This window comes from Anabrus simplex, chromosome 1, assembly GCF_040414725.1.
Source record: "Anabrus simplex isolate iqAnaSimp1 chromosome 1, ASM4041472v1, whole genome shotgun sequence".
Classification (NCBI taxonomy): Eukaryota; Metazoa; Arthropoda; class Insecta; order Orthoptera; family Tettigoniidae; genus Anabrus; species Anabrus simplex.
Window position 1 is genome coordinate 792,800,662 of NC_090265.1, and position 21,385 is coordinate 792,822,046.

The following is a 21,385-nucleotide window of genomic DNA, read 5'->3' on the forward strand; positions in this document are numbered from 1 at the left end:
CTGGAGAGTAGTATAGTCTCCGGCGCTGATACCAACACAATCTTTGTGATGCCATTTATTACAACTATTTTTACTTAAGAAAAGGCTAGGAAAGCAACAGATAGGGAATCTGCCACCTGGGCGACTGCCGTAAATGCAGATCAGGATTGATTGATTGATTGATTGATTGATTGATTGATTGATTGATTGATTGATTGATTGATTGATTGATTGATTGATTGATTGATTGATTGATTGATTGATTGATTGATTGATTGATTGATTGATTGATTGATTGATTGATTGATTGATTGATTGATTGATTGATTGATTGATTGATTGATTGATTGATTGATTGATTGATTGATTGATTGATTGATTGATTGATTGATTGATTGATTGATTGATTGATTGATTGATTGATTGATTGATTGATTGATTGATTGATTGATTGATTGATTGATTGATTGATTGATTGATTGATTGATTGATTGATTGATTGATTGATTGATTGATTGATTGATTGATTGATTGATTGATTGATTGATTGATTGATTGATTGATTGATTGATTGATTGATTGATTGATTGATTGATTGATTGATTGATTGATTGATTGATTGATTGATTGATTGATTGATTGATTGATTGATTGATTGATTGATTGATTGATTGATTGATTGATTGATTGATTGATTGATTGATTGATTGATTGATTGATTGATTGATTGATTGATTGATTGATTGATTGATTGATTGATTGATTGATTGATTGATTGATTGATTGATTGATTGATTGATTGATTGATTGATTGATTGATTGATTGATTGATTGATTGATTGATTGATTGATTGATTGATTGATTGATTGATTGATTGATTGATTGATTGATTGATTGATTGATTGATTGATTGATTGATTGATTGATTGATTGATTGATTGATTGATTGATTGATTGATTGATTGATTGATTGATTGATTGATTGATTGATTGATTGATTGATTGATTGATTGATTGATTGATTGATTGATTGATTGATTGATTGATTGATTGATTGATTGATTGATTGATTGATTGATTGATTGATTGATTGATTGATTGATTGATTGATTGATTGATTGATTGATTGATTGATTGATTGATTGATTGATTGATTGATTGATTGATTGATTGATTGATTGATTGATTGATTGATTGATTGATTGATTGATTGATTGATTGATTGATTGATTGATTGATTGATTGATTGATTGATTGATTGATTGATTGATTGATTGATTGATTGATTGATTGATTGATTGATTGATTGATTGATTGATTGATTGATTGATTGATTGATTGATTGATTGATTGATTGATTGATTGATTGATTGATTGATTGATTGATTGATTGATTGATTGATTGATTGATTGATTGATTGATTGATTGATTGATTGATTGATTGATTGATTGATTGATTGATTGATTGATTGATTGATTGATTGATTGATTGATTGATTGATTGATTGATTGATTGATTGATTGATTGATTGATTGATTGATTGATTGATTGATTGATTGATTGATTGATTGATTGATTGATTGATTGATTGATTGATTGATTGATTGATTGATTGATTGATTGATTGATTGATAAAGCAAACACCTGCATCGTTATCTGTTACCTGTTTGCCGCATGTGCCGCACAGGGCGTTGATGTTACCTTTCCAAGTCACGGAAACTGATTCTTGGATTTCCTCTCTCTTTCTGTATTATGTAAATAAACCCTTTTCTAGCACCAAACAAAATGACGTTGAGTTTACTCAACAGATCATTCCTGATTATATCTTATATAGATTACCTAATGCACCAAACAATTCAATAATTCATTCACAATATACTTGCTCACAGTTAGTGAAATAGTTATACAAATAGTTTTTATATCATTCTTTTCTAATGACGCACGTAAACTGACTTCATCGTGGAGTTACACTTCATCAATCAATCACCTTTTTGTTATCTGGTAAACCGTGATTTCAAACTATAACCATCACTATCGATTGTTCACCCTATTCACATCAACAATGGCTCACAACGGCACATGAACTGTGCAACACCACTGAGACGCTGTATGGCTGGTCACTAAACATTAAACCAATCTACACAAGTATTGTGAATAACTGATCGAACATTTTCATTTAGATAAACCTCGCGTGCGATAAACCTCGCGTGCGCAGCAGTGCTATACTGTACACTCACTAGGCACACTGATCATGGTTTCCATTTAATTTCAGCAAGTACTTCTGAATTAACGACAGAGAAAATAACTTTCACAGACATTTCACAATAAAACCCAAATTAAGAATGTTCGAAAATAATTTGTAATGCTTTACAGAATACGACACAATACGGCAATAACCAGACTTTTCGTCTATTGCTACCGGCAACAGATCGTTGTTCCATGTGCATTAATATCTCGTAACATTTTCAACCTCAACGTTGTTTTCATTTTCGTTATTTTCATTTCATTTCATTCAATCGATGGGAATTTTAAGGTCGAGTGTTCGATTGAAGGTCGGTCTCCACTGATTAAGATTTAACACCAACATGTTAAATTTAACATTTTACAATTGACATGTACAGTACGCGAACATTTTCTTGAGCTCTGAACTCCATAGTGCTGAATGGGAACTAGGGCTCAAGAAAAAGTTCGCGTACTATATATTGTGATTATGTCTTCCAATTGACTTTGCATGTTAACTCAAAGTGTTGAGATTAACACGTTTAACATGTTGGCGTGTTTTCCGCTCCAAGTGGAAAACATGTCAAGTGAATTCGTTGTTCGTGAGATTTCGGCACAGCTTTGGCAACTTCCGTGTTGTTTCTATGCCAACAGATGGCCTAAAAGACGCAAACGACATGCTTCTCGTGAAGTAGGATTATAGTTACAACACTCCGCAACACTCATTCTCTTTGTTATAAGCTACAAATACAGTACGCGCACGTGTGTCTTTCTCTCTGCACTATACTAAAATTTATAATCAGAAATAGTGTGGAGCAAGGAGATTACTCTGGACTGAATTAATTATATAACAGAAAGGCCTTGTTTGTGGAATGTCTCATCAAAGGAATACAGAGATAAAGAGAAGAAAGCCGGCAGTTTCCAGGAACTTGGAATGATTTATAATTGTTCCCGCGAATGCATCGAAAAACCTAGCGTCCCTCCGCTCCCAGTACAGTCGAGAATTGCAAAAAGTTCAGAAAAGTTGGAAGTCGGGGGCGGGAGCGGACGAAGTTTATACTTCAAAGTGGTTTGCTTTTAAAGCAATAAGCAGGATGAGGGGATGAAATGTGCCTAATAAAACTGCATTTCTAAATCATAACAAGAAGCAACAGTGGCAATAACGAAGGCCAAATCCTCTTCATCTGAGTCCATTGTCCTTGTTTGAAAATACTAGACACCACCTAAATATATTACCACAAATTGATATGATGAACTTTCTGTACCGTATATAAACAAAGGAATTCAAGTTTAACGTGTTTATTAAGTGTGGACACAATGTTAAATGAAACAGTATTTAACACTAAACATTGAATATGTTGATGGTGTCACCAGTTAACATTTAACACTTTTAACATTTAACATATTGTTAAATGTTAACCACTGGAGACCGGCCTTAAGATTAACAGTAACCTTCGACCGTGAATTTCCAGATGATATTTGCAGAAATCACGGGCAAAGGTCGAACATTTTCAAACAGATAAGAAGACCTCATAGTTTCCTATCTGTTTTAAGAATTTAGCAACTGAAAAGGAAATCACCGAACAATCCCATACTTATTCGGAAACGAACCAATGTACAGTAGGAGACCGAAACACAACACATGACCAGAAATTTAGATCTGAGCCAAAACACAACATTACAGAAAATTTTGAATAATCTTACACGAAAAATCATGCCAAATAAATCACAGCAGGCAACAAGAAATAAAATTTGAAAATAATTTGCCAAAATACCTTATTGCAGCACAGGAAAACACTAAAAAGTCGACGCTAAATCACGAAGTTAACCTAAAAATACGTTGCAGAAAATTTACCAAAACAGATGTTTGAAAAATCTAATGAGACTCCATGCCCAAAGACTTATCAACACGTACACGGTGACCAATGCGACAATTAACATTTTGAATTTAGGTACTCCGGAAGAAGAACAAAAAGAATACGATACGACTTACTTTCAAGATGGAATGACATTCGCGAACTGGAAGTAGGTCAAGTAAACAGCTGACTCCAATAGATACGTACACCAGCTGTTCGAAAGAATAGCGCGAAGTCACACGAGGAAGTACAACACTTAGCATAATTTAATGACATAGCTTAAAGTAGCAGGTGATTACACAGATGTTATGTTCGAAACACACGAATCGAGAAAACTTTAAATTAACAACCACACATTAAAATTTATCACAGAAGACTTAAACCAAAACATGGCAACCGCAAAGTGATGATATACCTTTAAAAACCACGTGGTTAGCGGAAGGATTACCACGAACAATACTTTTCATGAAGATTGACAATAAAACTGAAAGAAAATATTATAGACAGTGACTTACCATTTTCTCCAACAGTTCATGCAATTACAGGTTGAAAACAGCAAACACAGATTCGACATCACGGAAAGAATGCCCAACACATTCAGACGCCTAATACGGAGATAAATGACCGCTCCCTCGCAATGTGAATATTGAACTCGAGCAACATCATGTAAAAACCCACAAATAAACAAGGATTAGGATTGCACACACAGTAATTGCAACCTTTAAAAGAAAATGACATAGATTAATTTACACTTTTCAAATAGTGAATTTAAGTTGAATTTATAAAAGTTAGCTCGGGACAATCACCGTTGACCTCCCTTTCTTTCACAACCCACGGTCTGCTATCAATGTAACAGTTGGAATATGGACGAGGTAAAAACCTTACTTAATTTAGAAACATAAAACATATCATAAAATTAAGAGGTAAAATATACAGCAACTAACGATAGGAGAGGACTGCGGAAGGAGCCCTACGAAGTCCATGGGAACGTATGGCTTTGTGATGATAAAGAAATAAACGACAGTTAGCCTCGAGACTTTACTAAATTAAGACGAAAATAATGTTACAACATAAAATTAACAAACAAAGCAACATGGTAAATGAAAATTAAAAGCACCGAAGTGCCAGTGAACACTAGTTACATAATAAAAATGTTTAAATTAAATAAAAGGAATTACAATTAAATGAATAATTAGACACTTAGGACGCAAGAACCTAGAACCTGAACACAGGAGCTGATGAAGAACTACGTGAGGCAAACTCAAAGGAAAACCAAATTTTACATGTGACTGACAATATCGTGAATCCAGAAAGGAAACGTTAAATTTACATCTAGACTCAATATACTGACCAAGAAAAGAGAATTGCCTCCGAAAACAAATTTGAGGGACTAGCTGAAAATTTAAGTCCTTTTGATGTTTAAATTGGCAAATGTGGAATATCAGAGGTAAACTCTAACGCACGAATTATAATTTACATTTTAAGAGAAGTTACAAAAAACGCATTAAAAGGACGAAACACAAGAATGAATAGCACTTACCCTGGGGCCAGAGTTCCGAGACGGGACGGACGCGGAGCAAAAACTCTCAAACAAGCTCCGCACACACGGTACAAGAAACCGGAAATCATGCAATCACGGGTGACCAATCAGCTCGCGGAATCTCCGCTCGATACCCACATTCACCAATTAAAAAGATTGTTATTTCGACTAATAACATCTCCAAATATTTGATGAGGTAAGTCCATTACAGTTCGAGAACATTTCTTTCTGATGAAACAGGATGTAACAACTAACAACGGCACGTGTAGCTACACCCTGCCACAAAAGTTATCACCGAGGCCCACATTCTTTTACATAGTTTTCTGGTTTTCAGTTCCATCTGTAGAACTTCCAGTAATATTTTGATTACCACAGGACCCATCCTTCCCTTTTTCATTTTCTGTTGAAGCAATTTGCCCCTCACATTTACTCAGAAGTAGGTTTCTGCCAAGGCTATTTAGATTACCCTCATACTCCTCTGTCATTTTCATCAACCGTTCCACACCCGTCAACAAGGGGTTTGATGTGCTGCTCCGCTCCAAATATCGGTTCTTACTCTAAAACTTCCAATGTTTGAGACAATAGGACTCCCTGTGCATAGCGTCCGATTTTCAGGACAGCTATATTTACAAGCATCTGTCACGTCAGTTGTAAGACATACTTGATATCTTCGTATGTTGGTAGATTCATAGGAGTGTCAACAATATAATCCATCCCTAAGTGTACAATTATTGGAAATACTTGTTAATTCATAAATAAAAGCCTCGCCTGTTGCTTAAAACTGTGTACAATCTTTCCGCCATGCTTGCAGTAAGTGTGATTCAACAATGAATGGTAAGAATGTAGAATGATGTATTCTTGGTTCTTGTTAGCTATAGACTTTCTGAAGCACAAGGAAGTATCGCGGGCTTAAAACCATGCATGAATTTCACACATTTTGTATTTATGATGTCCGATTTTTCGGACGCTATACTTTAATAGGTTAAAAGTGGGTCCTAATGAACCAGTATTTTTGGCTTGTGTACAACTTGCCTTATGCACACGTAATTACACCTTTGGATGTTACGTTGGAGAGACACTATCCTTATTTGAGGCAGAGTCAAAAACCAGTTTTGTACAAATGTTTCAGTATTACCCTATGTACATTACAACTGTTTACAAGGGAATGATTTTGAAATACTATGATTCTCACCATGCACAATTGAAGAATCAGCTCTAGTGAAGAATTCTACTCTATGACAAGGGTTCTTTTATGATTCATAAGAGACACAGACAGGAAATCTAAAGGTCTGTCTTTCAACAGCCACAATTATCCAAAGAATGCTCTCAATCACTATGTATTACATTCACAAATACAACTCATAGCATTACTTCAGCCGCCCTAATCGATCAGTTGATGGGCTTGGCGCGCTCTCTACAGTACAGCCTGTACATCACGAAGGCAGTGATACAACCATTTCATCCTTCAGAGTGAGCATTTTAACAGTTTAAAAAATGTAAACTTTTCACAGAATGGAAGTTAGTACATTGAAGTGTATTTGCTTGAAGTTGTTGTTAATCTTTCTGGAGTACTTTAAAATAGAATTAGGACCAAGGCTACCTTCCGAGATATTCAACTATACAGAAATACAGTCATGCAGTGAATGGAAGTAAATAACTGAAAATATAAATGAACAGCTTCGGAAAGATTTATTCAGTTTTTGTTGCTTTTTCACTCTTTTATAAACTGTTGTGAATGACACGGCTTCATTGCTAACTTTTTGTTGTTGAATATTTTTTGTGTCAAACAAAGACTTCTTGGGGCGATTTCATTGAAAAATAAATCAGGTCAGGAAATATTTGATTCTTTCTAATATTTTGTCTGAAAGCTTAATCTTTTGCAGACATCTCCGGGTGTGCAATCTCACGAGCGTGTCCAGTCAAAGTTCGTAACAACTGAGCTGTAAGGTGAGTGGAGATACAAAGCAGTTATGCCGACCTGTGCGGTAACCATCCATTACTACGTAGGAATGTCATATTTTAACATTAGTGATAGTGGATATTTAATAATTAAGATTACAAAGGGGCTAAGTTAGGGTTCCCATTAAAAAATTGGTTAAAAAAGAGATTTGCATTTTTGTTTCAAAAACTGGTGACTTTTTGTAAAAAATAAAGTGAGTCACATTAGAAATGAACAAATTAGACCTGTCGTATCCTAAGGATGAGACAGGCTGGGGACTAGAAGGGATTCGGAACACAACTACATGATACAGTGATGACACCAGTCAGATGGCCTTCTACCGAGCTAAGTTCTATTCAATTTCCCAAGAAGTTTTACACAACGTATATATGTACAAAATATGTACAATTACATTCAAATGGACACTCTCCTCAATAAGGGAACTTCCTAGCCATACAACACTTCAAAGCTATATAAGAAGTCTTTGGTTCCCTTTGTTCCTAAAAATGTCTTGTTCAGTAAATACTTATCTTCCGAGAGGTACGTTTTTCTTGTGATGTCTTCGTTCTCTTTCCTCGTTCCCCTTGATCGCACTGGCACTCGAGCGTTTCAGCGCTTCACACCTCGCTGACCGTCAAGGGAATGCAGTTCCTTTATATTCTGAGTGTCTTTCGGATCACCTTCCTGTATTAGGTTACTCTTCCCTGTAGTAAGCTGCCTTCTCCTGCTCATGCAGAGCTCTAGGATTACTGTTGGACTAATCTCGTGATTACCAAGTCCTCTGTAGTTCTTCCCTATGAACAACTGTGATAACTTCCTTCAAGGGACTCTGAAAGATACTTTACTAGATCCACAATTCACTTGTCTTGTGAATAGACCGAATTTCCAATAACTTTTGACTCTTACTTTTGTACTTCTTCTGCTACTTGAATTGTTTGTCTCTACCCGTGGTTTCCCACAACCAACTTCCTGTACTATATCTGACAAGTCCCTTCACCTCTTGAGCCTATTCCCGTGAAGTTTTTGAGATTGACCTCTCTTGGTCTTCCCTCGAACAGTCTCCCGTAAATTCTCTAGACCATCCTCTCGGACTGACTGGCTGTCTGACTGCCGATTGACTGCCTTGATTTCGCCCTCTGCACTCCTTAAATAACCTCTTGTTTTCCGGAACGTACTATTTGGTGATCGACTTCACCCTGCTCGCGATTCTGAGTTGGCCCTTCCTCATTGGGAGACGTTTCCCTCACCAAGGAAGGATGTTACCACGGGCGTTTTCTAGAAACATAGAGAACATGGATATTTCCATTGCCTACGTGCGTCTTTGAAGTTCCCAGCTACTGATCTCAGAATATTTACATACCAGCTATAAGGCTGACACAAACATCCTATGATGTGTCCTAATATTTCGCCATGCCCTGGCCTGTTCCAAGCTTTCATGAACTGCATTGCCTTTAAGGTTTTTCATATATGTATTAAATTATTCTCATATACCAGATACTAGATACTTTCACTTTACTGATCACGCGTCTCACAATGACACTGTTGTAGGTCTTGTGATCGAGCTTCTTTTTCTTAAATCTATTACCCCTTTTCTTATATCTCTCTCATATTGAGAGGTCGCGGTTCGACCCTCGTTAGAACCGTTTGCCCTTCTGTACATGGACGGTGAACGCGCAATGTCTGAGACATGACACCACCCCACTCGGAAAATCAGTGTTTGCGTCCACTCGACGCAGGCACTTCGCATCACTCTCTCCCTCTCATAATGTTAACAACTTTCATTTTTGAGTGTCGACCACATTTTACTAGTGGGTCGAGGTTGCTCTACTAATTGATGTGGTATTCATATCCTAATTGAACTACATTTTAATATTCTGGTACGTGACTTTGTACCACGGGATATTTGCACTTGGTCTAAATTATCTTCATTTTCTACTTCATGGATGCTAGCGCTACCTGTCAGGTGTCGGGGTCTCTCAGTATGATTCACTAAATCGTCATCCGAGGTTTTAGTCTTAATTTTACTTTCACTAACAACCTTCTGTTTGAAACAAATGTTAGTGCAACATCCAGATTTATCATTCGAATACTTTTTGTATGTGGGGCGTAGGAAACGCGGGCGACACAACAAGTGAAGATTACTAGTAACGTGACTGTTGCTACAATTGCCCAGACAATTATTCCATATACATTGAAATGTGAGTATAACTAATTGAACTGCATCTCTTTTTCTATTATAAGATTTTTGTATCTTCCACTATTTTACTAGCATACCTGATATCATCAACATGCGTGAGAATATTGTACAAATGAGCCTCTTTGCAGTTTCAAATTTACATTTAAATGTTCGCAACATTCGTATGTCAGAGAAATTTCAGGAATAATGTCCTTCCTATTAGTAGAGTTTGATTTAGTCATTTGTTTTCAATTTCATGTTTGGCCCATAGGCCGTGCAAGGCTCATAGGAGGTGAGTATACCTGCACCTTTCAACATCACATCACTCGTTTCCTTACAAACTGTAGTTAATTTTGTTGGTTCTGGGGCTACATACAAGTATTTGTTTACATCAACTGTTAACCATGTTAGATATCAAATCTGTATTATATCTTTTAGACAGCTTTGTGGGATAGAACTAGTACCTGTTGGCAACATTAAAATACAGTCTTTTTCTCCATGAGTGAATTTCAAAGGAAATGCTTATTGACATACTCTGGTATAGTCTGTGATTATTTTACAGTTCTGTACCTAGACATCAGTTAAGTAAGCATATAAATGTTGTTCTTCATCTATTGGGATAAAATCGGTCACAGACCTTATGATTACAAACTGATTTTCTTAATTTTGAATGGGGGCAGGGAAAGGAAAAATTGTATATAACTTTAAATTATTTTCGTCACTGAGAGGCTTAGAGACAATATATTGCACCCGCTCACCTCCTGAGTCCCAGACTAGCCTTAATCTCAGGGGTGATCAGTTCGTAAAAGATAAAAAAATAATTAAAAAATCAAAATATATATCGGCGCACCAAATGAACACAGGTATGAACGGGGAATGCAAATTAAGGTAATGGGGGACGGCTCATTCATGGATATAAATTATAGACTCCACAATAGGACTGGGAAGTGACAACATAAATTTCATGGGCATACTGGACTAACTACAATAAAAAGGTATGGAGACTATTTCCTATTGAAATTGCAATGGGGAGCAATTTATTGACTTATTTTGCAAACTGCACATGATGACAATTATTACATTGGAAAAATTCCATCCTGAAAAATAAATGTCATAATATTTGGATTCACCGCACTACTCTGGTAGTGTAACATATTTGGTGAATTCGCCCCATTGGTTATTGGGGATCGAATCCACATCCTATGAGTGGACGTTTCACCGCTGGATATCTTCTTTCCGAGACGAAGGCATGAGAGTAACTATTTACTGCCATCTCCTCGTTCCGTTTGGACATGAGACACTTCCGGTATGTACATTTTGGTGAGCCGGACCCCCACCGTGGAAATGTTATCGTATCTAAAACGGGAATTTATAGTACGGACAACTCTAGCCTATATTTCCAGATTCACAAACATGCCAGATATAAGCTCATTAACTCAAAGCTTGTCTCCATACTTACATTTGTCAATACGACAAGACGTTCGGAAAGGTTCATTGCTATGCTCTGACACTGTAGACATGTGCCGTCAGTGGGTTATTTCGCATCTACCGCTAACAATCCCCCACGTGGAAACCCAACATCTGGTTCCGACCAGTTCGACACAGGACGACTGTCCCTATCATATCCTCCTATGATTCTTAAATAATATCATTATCATTCTTCATCTGATCATTATCATATTCTTTGATTACCATAAATTTTTATCATTATCATTAATTTCAATTATATTCCTATATTTGATTATTAACATTTGTCATCCGGGATGATTATATGCTAACCCTTGCCGACGTTTCAAACGAAGGGTCGTTCTTCCTCGTAATTTATCCGCACAATTTAATGATCAGTTTCCTAATAAATTATTATTATTATTATTATTATTATTATTATTATTATTATTATTATTATTATTATTAGTGGAGATTATCATTTTCGTATCACTTATTCATCATGGATTTAATAGTTTACATAGATCTCACCATAATTATTCTGAAATTAATCGAATAAATTCTTCCTATTATTCCTTTTCCTATTATTATTATTATTATTATTATTATTATTATTATTATTATTATTATTATTATTATGGTAACTTAATTTCACGTGTTACACTACCGTTAGCGATATTTATGGTTCATTCATAAGCTTTTACAATTTCGGTCTACTTTGGCAGTAAGCAATTGTTTTTAGACAAGATTCACTTGGATTATTATTATTATTATTATTAAAATGGAAAGTTTGATATTTAATTTCCACTCTTTAGAATTCAGTCACATATGTTAAATCCCGTTATGAACCACCAAGATCTGCTTATATCGGTCGGGCAACACGGTATTCGTGTTCGCACCTCCAGTTTCGTACTGCCGTTAATTTATATGGGGACACATGTCTTCCCAAGATACATCTCACAACCTATGGCACATCGCGGCTGGGCAAATACCTCCAATGCCGGCGATTGCTAAACTATTCCTTCCGATTCATTTGAAGTTTTTTTTTCATTGGAACTCTTCAAGCATTTAATTTGTAAATTATCCTCGGTGAGTGGATTCTGCCACTCATAACACCGGAATCGGCATTTTATATCATCTTAGGCCTTGCGATTCATCTAATTCATCATTACAAACAGTACGGCTCAATTTTATTTCATGCCGGATTTTTGTCCCTCATGACTTCCAACTCTAAATATGGGCTCAAACCACTCTGGGCTTTCAACATATCGTGACCATTCTAATTCACGTGCCTCTATTGATTTTAAACAAGTTTTAATGGTTAACATAACGTCCAAAAACGTGAAATCAACAATTTACGTAAAATCAAACTTACTGCCCGAATTAAATTCTTTAACGCTACATGTCATCTCCACATTGATTATTATATGCACTAGCCAACTCACGAAGCACTGTCATTATTATTATACTTTAACTTGCAAACGCACAAAATATTATTATTATACATACATTATCATTATAGACTGTTATGCCTTTCAGCGTTCAGTATTATTATTATTATTATTATTATTATTATTATTATTATTATTATTATTATTATTATTATTATTATTATTATGACCTTCCGTACGCAACACAAAATTTACTCTCAGGCACTTTCATAATCTGGGTCTCTGGTAACAAATATTCATACTAACATACAAATAATCACCGCAGTGATTGAAAATCAAACAAATGGGTTAGCACAAAAAGAAATCTAACACTTAAAATGAACTTAAATCAAAATATTCACAAACAGCATGCATTAATTGAAAGAAATATCCCATATTTACATTATATACAACAAACAAATACTCAATTAATTAATCTAACCCATTATTACGTTAATATAAATTAGTTCGTCCGTCTATCAAAAAATCATTGATTCGGGAGACGAACCATGTTAAGTAACCATGTTTAATCTACACTAAACCCCGTTTTGTCGCGATAACATATCCAAATATTAAATTGGTGTACTCATTCCTATGTAGAATTCCATTGTCTCGGAGCGGATGATAAGCCTCATGGCCCCATGGTAATTTTACTCGTACTTCATATAGCACTTTATAAATTTAACACAATAAAACACTTCTGGGCGACTACCCATGATTAATACCTTACTAGAGAATTTACACTAATTTATACAAGAATAAAAAAACACTTATAGGTGCCTCTAGACCCATTACATTTGCACAATTATTCTTCCCTGAGCCCGAATCGCACGTCGTGGCACATTACGACGAAGTGTCGTTTCATTCGAACCGGCGCGTATCGCGTTCTTTATCCGCACTTCCTGAAGTATACGATACCGTCTTGCGATCGCCTCGCTCCTTCAGTTCCCTGCTACAATAATTGTTACACCGTCTACCGTATCATGAAATATTTATTTCAGGCTCTGAACACTGCCTTCAAAAAATATTATCGGCGTTCCTGTCGATCCTTTAAATTCCAACACATGAAATGTTGAGAAATATATTATTTTCACATACAGTGATACTGATAATTTACACTCGATGTCCTGAATAATTATCACTGTTCGTCTTCACCTTCATGACTACTAACGTACTTTCAACTCTAACGGAATTTATAATGGGTTTTCTGGCACTGGGTTACAGAGTCACCGTGTCAGTGTATCAAATTATTTCAAACGACTGGTTGATGTGAAGCTCGACTCCCTAGTATATATGGTCGACCTGGTTTCGCGCGTGGGTCATCCCTACTGCTGTGACATTCCAGGATTGATGAAACAGCTAGGGAGGGATTACAATCCTGAAGAATAGAGATTGTTTGTGGAATCCTCTAAGAGGAGCTCTAAGGCTGTACTACTTCATAACGGAAACATTCTAGCTTCGATTCCTGTGGCACATTCCGTGTCACTAAAAGAAAATTATATCACAATGGGTACAGATCTCTGCACATGGTTATGAGGGTGTTTAGGGGTTGTAGTAAGGATGTAAAGGAGAGGGCGTATAAGTCTCTGGTAAGACCCCAATTAGAGTATGGTTCCAGTGTATGGGACCCTCGCCATGATTACCTGATTCAAGAACTGGAAAAAATTCCAAGAAAAGCAGCCCGATTTGTTCTGGATGATTTCCGACAAAAGAGTAGCGTTACAAAAATGTTTCTTTGAAATCATTTAGGAAAAGGCTAGGAAACCAACAGATAGGGAATCTGCCACTTGGGCGACTGCCCTAAATGCAGATCAGTATTGATTGATTGATTGATTGATTGAATGATTGATTGATTGATTGATTGATTGATTGATTGATTGATTGATTGATTGATTGATTGATTGATTGATTGATTGATTGATTGATTGATTGATTGATTGATTGATTGATTGATTGATTGATTGAAACTGTTTTAGATAAAATCAAATATCATGAGCACCGGTGGGATGTGTTTAGTGACATGAAGGTGTGGGGTATTCTATTAGGACAACAAGCAGGCCACACTAAATTCCCTTGTTATTTTTGTGAATGGGACAGCAGAGCTAGGGACAAACACTGGTCTACACGTTCTTGGCCCAAGAGACAAGTTTTGACACGTGGTGTGAAAAATATTACAAATGCTGCCTTAGTTGACCCACAAAAAGTTATTTTACCACCGCTACACATCAAACTGGGAATCATGAAACAGTTCGTTAAGGCTTTGGACAAAAGTAGTCCCTGTTTCAAGTACACTGCAAGCAAATTTCCACATTTGTCTGATGCAAACGTCAAGGAAGGCATTTTGATCGACCACAAATTAGAAAGCTTCTGAAAGACAGAAACTTTGAACAGACGATGAATGCCGTGCACATTCTGCATGGAATTCAATAAGAGACATCGTAACGAAGTTCCTAGGACATGTAAAGGATGAAAAGTACGAAACAATTGTGAAAATGATGTTGAATGATATGAAAGAGTTGGGGTGTAGAATGACTCTGAAACTGCACCTATCACACATCTTGCCGCAAAAAAAGTTTGAAAATGCTGTTTTGTGTTATTGATGTTTACGTAAGAAACCTATGGGGAGCGAATATCTGTATAGGTATACATACGTCTAGGGAAATGGATAAAGGGCAGTGTCTTACTGTATAAGAACATGAGGGCGTGGATAGCTTACACATTGGTCCAAAATTTTCTGCTACAGACTTCCTCAGTGCAGGATAGAATCTGTCCATGCCCACGTGCTCTTTCACGATTAGAGTATTCATCTCTCTTCTTCTCACTGATACATTTCTGCTTATGCAGGATGTTCTAATTGGAGTAATATAGAGTGTAATCATTTTTCTGAACTAATTTATTATGTACTGTACTATACTGCAGATCAGTAAAATAATTTGCAATTAAAAATTCTGAAAGAAACTAGATGTGTACAGATACGTTTAAAAGGAGAACTTCAGCCATTTTCAAGAAGCCGTGATACAGAAATAGTTTAGTAACTAACATTCTAGAACATCCAAATGTCCAGTAGGAAGAATCACTTACTGGTTTATCACTGAGGTGGTTAAGTTTGGAATTTGCTACGGGAAGTGTGTTAGAGAGATTCATCTAGAATACCACTGTGAATTAGGAAGGTGTTCCATCTTAACACACTGTTGTCAAGTGGAAAAGGCTGAAAAGATGGAATTTTCGATACCCGGATCACAATGGACAAGTCTAAGGTCTTATCGTTTCAGTCTCAAAACAAAGTTAATGAGAAGGCAGTTGACAGATGTAGACTCTGTTCTGATTTACAAGAGCAAGTTCACGCTGTCAGAAACATATTCTGGGATCAGCAGGATGTCTTCTTCACGGTACAAAAGTGTGTCGTCTTCACTGGCAGGTCTACCAGAACCTGTTTTCACAGTTATGTGAAGAAGTATTGAAAGTATGTGAAAGTATTGCAGATTGCTACAGAGATGTACACGACTTGCTCAACAACATGCCAGTTCATACTGCTCATGCTATGGCGACTCATCATTATGAGATATGAAATTCTCCCTCATCCACCCTCTGTTCACTAGACCTGGCTCCTAGCAACTTCTTCGCGTTTCTACAATTTCATTTTATGGTAAGGAGTTTGTAAACAATGATCTCATTTCTCTAGAGAAGGATGTCTAATTTGTAAAAATGACACCAAATCTAAAGGTAACCTGTAACTAATGCTTCAATGGAAATTGTTGTTTGATGAGATGCAAAAAGAAAATTTCATCCTTTTCTGTGTGTCCGTTCCTTATGAGTGATTATTCAAATTTCTGACCATATATCTGCTAGCACATTACTTCAGTTCTCAACTTACATCCCTATAAAGAAAACTGCCTACTTATAGTTCGTATTTTTCCTGTATATGAAATTTTTTAACATTTCATTGAAATATTAAAAATGATTTATCCTTAACTGAAACAAATGCATGAAATGAAATTCAGAAACTTTTATCGTGTTTTCTGATCCTTTTCCAGCACTTTCATTAAAGGAAAAATCACTTGTGACCGGAGCAGGTTACGAACACGTAACAGTGAAGATGTGGAGGAAGATGTCTTCAAGAAGCTGGCTGAATTGGAGAAGAAGGCTGCAGAATCCATGAAAGCTGAGGGAAAATCTTCTGTTGAATCAGGTTTATGCTTCTTTCTTTTACAATCCTGTTTTATCGTACATGTTAAAGATCACTATCCTTAATACTGTGTACTGCTTTCAGGTATCAAAGAGAAGAAACCAGATAAAGTGGGCTTGGATAAAAAATCATTATCATCAGTTTCGAGCATCTCTAGCTCTTCACTTTCATCATCCCGATCTCGTTCCAGATCAAGATCACGATCTAGACCACACTCAAGGCATGATTATAGAAAGTATGATAAATATAGACGGGCCGGGTACTCGCGGAGGCCTAGATTTCATTCATGGTCAGATTCAAGACGTTCAAGATCAAGGAATAGAAGATCTCGTTCAAGAAGTAGAGATTCGAAAGGACGTCGTTGGCATCAGCGCTCTAGGTCACCACAGCGTCGGAGGAGATCACCAAACAGAGAAGGAAGAAATAAATATGAAGAGAAAAGAAAAGAAGAATCCATCATAGATTCTCTTAGACATGAAAGAAGTAAATGGGCTATATACGGAAGTGAAGCAGACCGAATAGAACGAGAAATGGCTAAAGTATTGAAATATCATGAAAAAAATCCTGAGAAACATCCTCTGTATCCTGATGAATGGAAGAAGTTCTGGAATCGAAGATATAAGGAATTACAGGCTGAAAACAAAGATCCTAGTAAACATGATTTCAAACCAGAATGGATCGAGTTTTGGAATAAGAGGATGAAAGAACTTTGTGAAGAAGAAATTAGAGTTAAAAAGGAGCAATGGAAAATAAAACTCGAACTTCCTAGTGAATGGCCAAAATTCCATCCTAAAAATAATCCACCTGCTGTGCCTGATGATGACATTATTGTTATATCTCCATCATCAGGAACTGAAAAGAATGATAAATTCAAGAAGGATGTCACAGTTGCTGACATTAAGAATACTTTGAAAGCTCTTACAGGGAGTGATATTAAAGATTCAGCCAAGCGTTCCCCAAGTCCATGGGAAGACAAACAGCCATCTCGAGATTCAAGTTCATGTCGTCTCTCACCACGTCGTGGAATATGGTGGCAAGAACATCCTAATAAATTGGGGCATGGAGGTGGGAGGGATCATTTAGGACGCTCAAGGCATTTGTTTAATGAAGGTTTTAGAGATAATAGTACAAACGTTGTTATTGTGTTGCGACTCTTAACTGCAATGGAAAACCAGCTTGGATCCTTGGGTCCTCGTATCAATACCCTTTTGGCTAAAGCTTTGGCTTTAGAGAGAACAACTCCAGGTTCCTCCCAGAGTCTGTTGGATGATTCAGAGATTGTGGGGTTGTTTGAAACTGTTCGTGAGAAATTGAAAGGTCAACTCTTTGCTGGAATTGTTCCTAGAGCAATGGTATTTGCTACCCGATCTTGTATTCATAATTTGTCCAATCTGCTAGCTAGTTTAGAAACTAGTGATCCCAAAACCAGACCAGCAACATTGCTTGGCCGAGAAAGTAAAATGATTACAGAAGATAGTGCAGATGTAGGACCAGTTTCCCTTGCACCTGCTGTACCAATGACTGAGCCTGTTTCTGTTCCTGTTGAAGGAGTTGTGGATAAGGTTGCAATTGCTCAGCAAATAGCAGCTGCTCTTTTGGCCCAAGGGAAAACTGATGTGTCTCAGGAGGAATTGCAACAACTCATTAATGCAGTGGTAGGAATGGCACAGGCTTCTGCTGGACCTCATGAGCCCATTTCAGCAGTTGAATTTTTAGCTCAACAAAAGCAGAACACAAAACAAGATGATTGCAAATTACCCCCATCTGCTAAAGTTTCTGATACTCCTAAAAAGTGTGAAGAAATGCCATTCCAGATGTTAATGTCAACTGTTATTTCTAGATTATCCACTACAGTCCCATTGAATACTATGAGTGACATGGTGAATGAGCCTAGAGTAAGTGGCCTTCAGTTATTACAATCAGCATATGAAGATAAATATATATCGCCTGGTCATTCTATGGTTAACAAACCACTTTACGCTATTCATCCATCACCTGGAGGTCGAGTTCAAGACAGACCAGGTAAGTCCAATGTTCTTAGCCATATCAAACAATCAGAAAATATGGATGACCTTTCAGAAGAGGAATTGAAGTGTTTGTTACAGAATTTTAAGGATTTGTCCCCTGACGAACAACAGTGTCTGATAACATATCTCAAAAACATGGAAGAAAGAGATCCTGATAGAGTGGAAAGGCTGCGAAAATATGTCCGTCTCGGACAGTGTGAAACGGGTACTGTTAAATCTAATATTAATTCACCACCACATTCTTCAAGATCTGATGACATGGGTTCTGGGCGTTTGTCCCCTTTTTCACTGCGACTTGGAGGTATTAATCCTTCACAGGATGACCGTGGAAAGCAAGAGAAATTGGAGGAAACTGATGTTTCCGTAGGTAATAGTGCACCTGAGAGCAGTACAAAAATGGATGATTCAGATGACGACTATTCTTTTGCAGACATATACACTGCTGCGTCCATAAAACTTAAAGAAAAGGAAAAGGCTAAGGAGGCTGAAAGATTGGCAAAATTGCAAATTAATGGCACTAATAAGAAGGTAGAAGATTCTAAGACTATTCTTTGGGAAACCGAAGAAATTATTGCCAACCTTATGGGTCAGTTACCTGGAAAATTTATTCAAAAGCAGAGCCCTAGAATAGATAGCCCTGCTCATCCTAATTTGAAAATCAACCCTGTGCAGGATTCACTAAACACTTCAAAGCAAATTAGTACAGTAGGAGGTGAAAGCGGACAGCCTGTATCAACTTCGGATTCTTCTTCTCAGCAGAGACCATTGCAGACTCATCCATACCAGCAGCAGCAGTTTGGTAATTATGAGTCTAATTCTTCTTACAGTGATCAGTACGGTGGCCAAGGTTCATATCCACCTGGACCTGGAGGGTATCAACAGGGAATTCAGAATTATTCTACTTCTTCTACTTCTAGAAGTGACGGTGGAGGATTCAACAACTATTACAATAATCAGTCACATTATCCTCAGCAGATTCAAGTATATCCAAACTCATATAATGACCCATCCTATCCTGATCAGTATAACCAACAGTCATTCCAGCAGCATGGCGGTGGAATGAATAACCAGTTTCTCAACCAGCCTTCAGGCTATTACTGAGAGGATGTTCATGAAACAAATTCAACCTAGAGAACACCATAATAGATAGGTATTATACTTTCTCCTCTCATTCATTATCTTCCTTCTTGTACTTGTATGGCTAAATAAAGGAGTTTGATGAATATGAATTGTATATTTTTTTTTGTACATAAACTTTCATGATTACAGTATATATGATGTCAGAACTTTACATTATTATGAAGCAAGGCATTTATGTGGATAAATTTTAATTTTAGTACTTATAAACAGAATTTGCTGTTTATTTAATGGGGAAAATTCCTTGTCACTAGATGAATTTAGTGATTTTATGTTGGCCTTTTTTTGTAAGGCTGTGTAATGTAAGAGTTGTATTATTAGAGTAAAATGGACAATTTCCTATTTTGAGAACTTTTTATTATTCCCTTCCTTTCCTTCCTCTTTTCAGTTTAAATTTTCAGTATATTTTTTCTCCTTATACCCAAATCTGCATTAGAATCTCGGTGGTCTTCATTATATCCATAGTGAAATAAACTGCTTATAGTTCAGTCCAGACATCTCAGTATACAAAACACACACTTCTATTTTAAATGAACTGTTGTACATTTAAAACCACTGTGTAAGGAGGGGTTGTGAAAATGTGATTCTTAAATGAAATATATTGACTTTGAAACATGCAGTGCTTCATTTTTACACATTGGAACCTCATTTATTTTATTTCTTAACACAAAAAGTGAACCGATGGAGTTGGTCATGTGGTTGGTGGTGCTCAGCTCTCAGCTTGCATTCGGGAGATGTTGGGTTTGGACCCCGTTGTCTGCAGCCCTAAAGATGGTTTTCCATGGTTTCCCATTTTCACACCAGGCAAATGCTGTGTCTGAGGCTTAATTAAGGCCACGGCCACTTCTTTCTCACTCATAGCCCTCACCTATCTGTGTTGGTGCAACTTAAAGCCAATTGTTAAAAAAAGGACTAGTTGAAAATAAGGAAGTCCATGAGTACGGCCACTTCATAGATTTCTTGGCTAGTTAATACATAGGAGAGCTTTATGTCGCACCGACACATATAGGTCTTATGGCGATGATGGGATAGGAAAGGCTAAGAAATGGCCTTGGTCTGAATTAAGGTACAGCCCGTGCATTTGTCTGGTGTGAAATTGGGAAACCACGTAAAACCATCTTCAGGGATGTCGACAGTGGGGTTCGAACCCACGATCTCCTGGATGGAAGCTCACAGCTCCGCGCCCCTAACCACAAGGCTATCTCACCCGGTACATGGGAGAGTTTGTATGCACTAATTGTTCGCAAACCAGGAGGCACGCTCCCCTGGAGTGCCATGAGAAATTTACATGGAGGACACAGTTAACTTCCTTCGAAGAAAAAAAGTAGTATGTGACATGATAAATAGAGAAATAAATGTACATACATCCAATATATCTTTTCCCACTGGAGATACATTGTAGGATTGTCTTGGCATCCTGTTCATTCTCCAGACATGTCATTTCCA

General features: G+C 36.8%; 1 protein-coding gene across 1 annotated transcript in view; it reads left to right on the forward strand.

The window, feature by feature from the left end:
• LOC136857534 (uncharacterized protein CG7065) overlaps nucleotides 1-20,972 on the forward strand; it is a 288,117-nt gene extending 267,145 nt beyond the window's left edge. The window contains exons 9-10 of the mRNA XM_067136264.2: nucleotides 16,624-16,778; nucleotides 16,860-20,972. Of these exons, the coding sequence (XP_066992365.2) occupies nucleotides 16,624-16,778; nucleotides 16,860-19,903 (3,199 nt within the window). The 3' untranslated portion in view covers nucleotides 19,904-20,972. The remainder of the gene's footprint in view (nucleotides 1-16,623; nucleotides 16,779-16,859) is intronic.
• The last annotated feature ends 413 nt before the right edge of the window (nucleotides 20,973-21,385 follow it).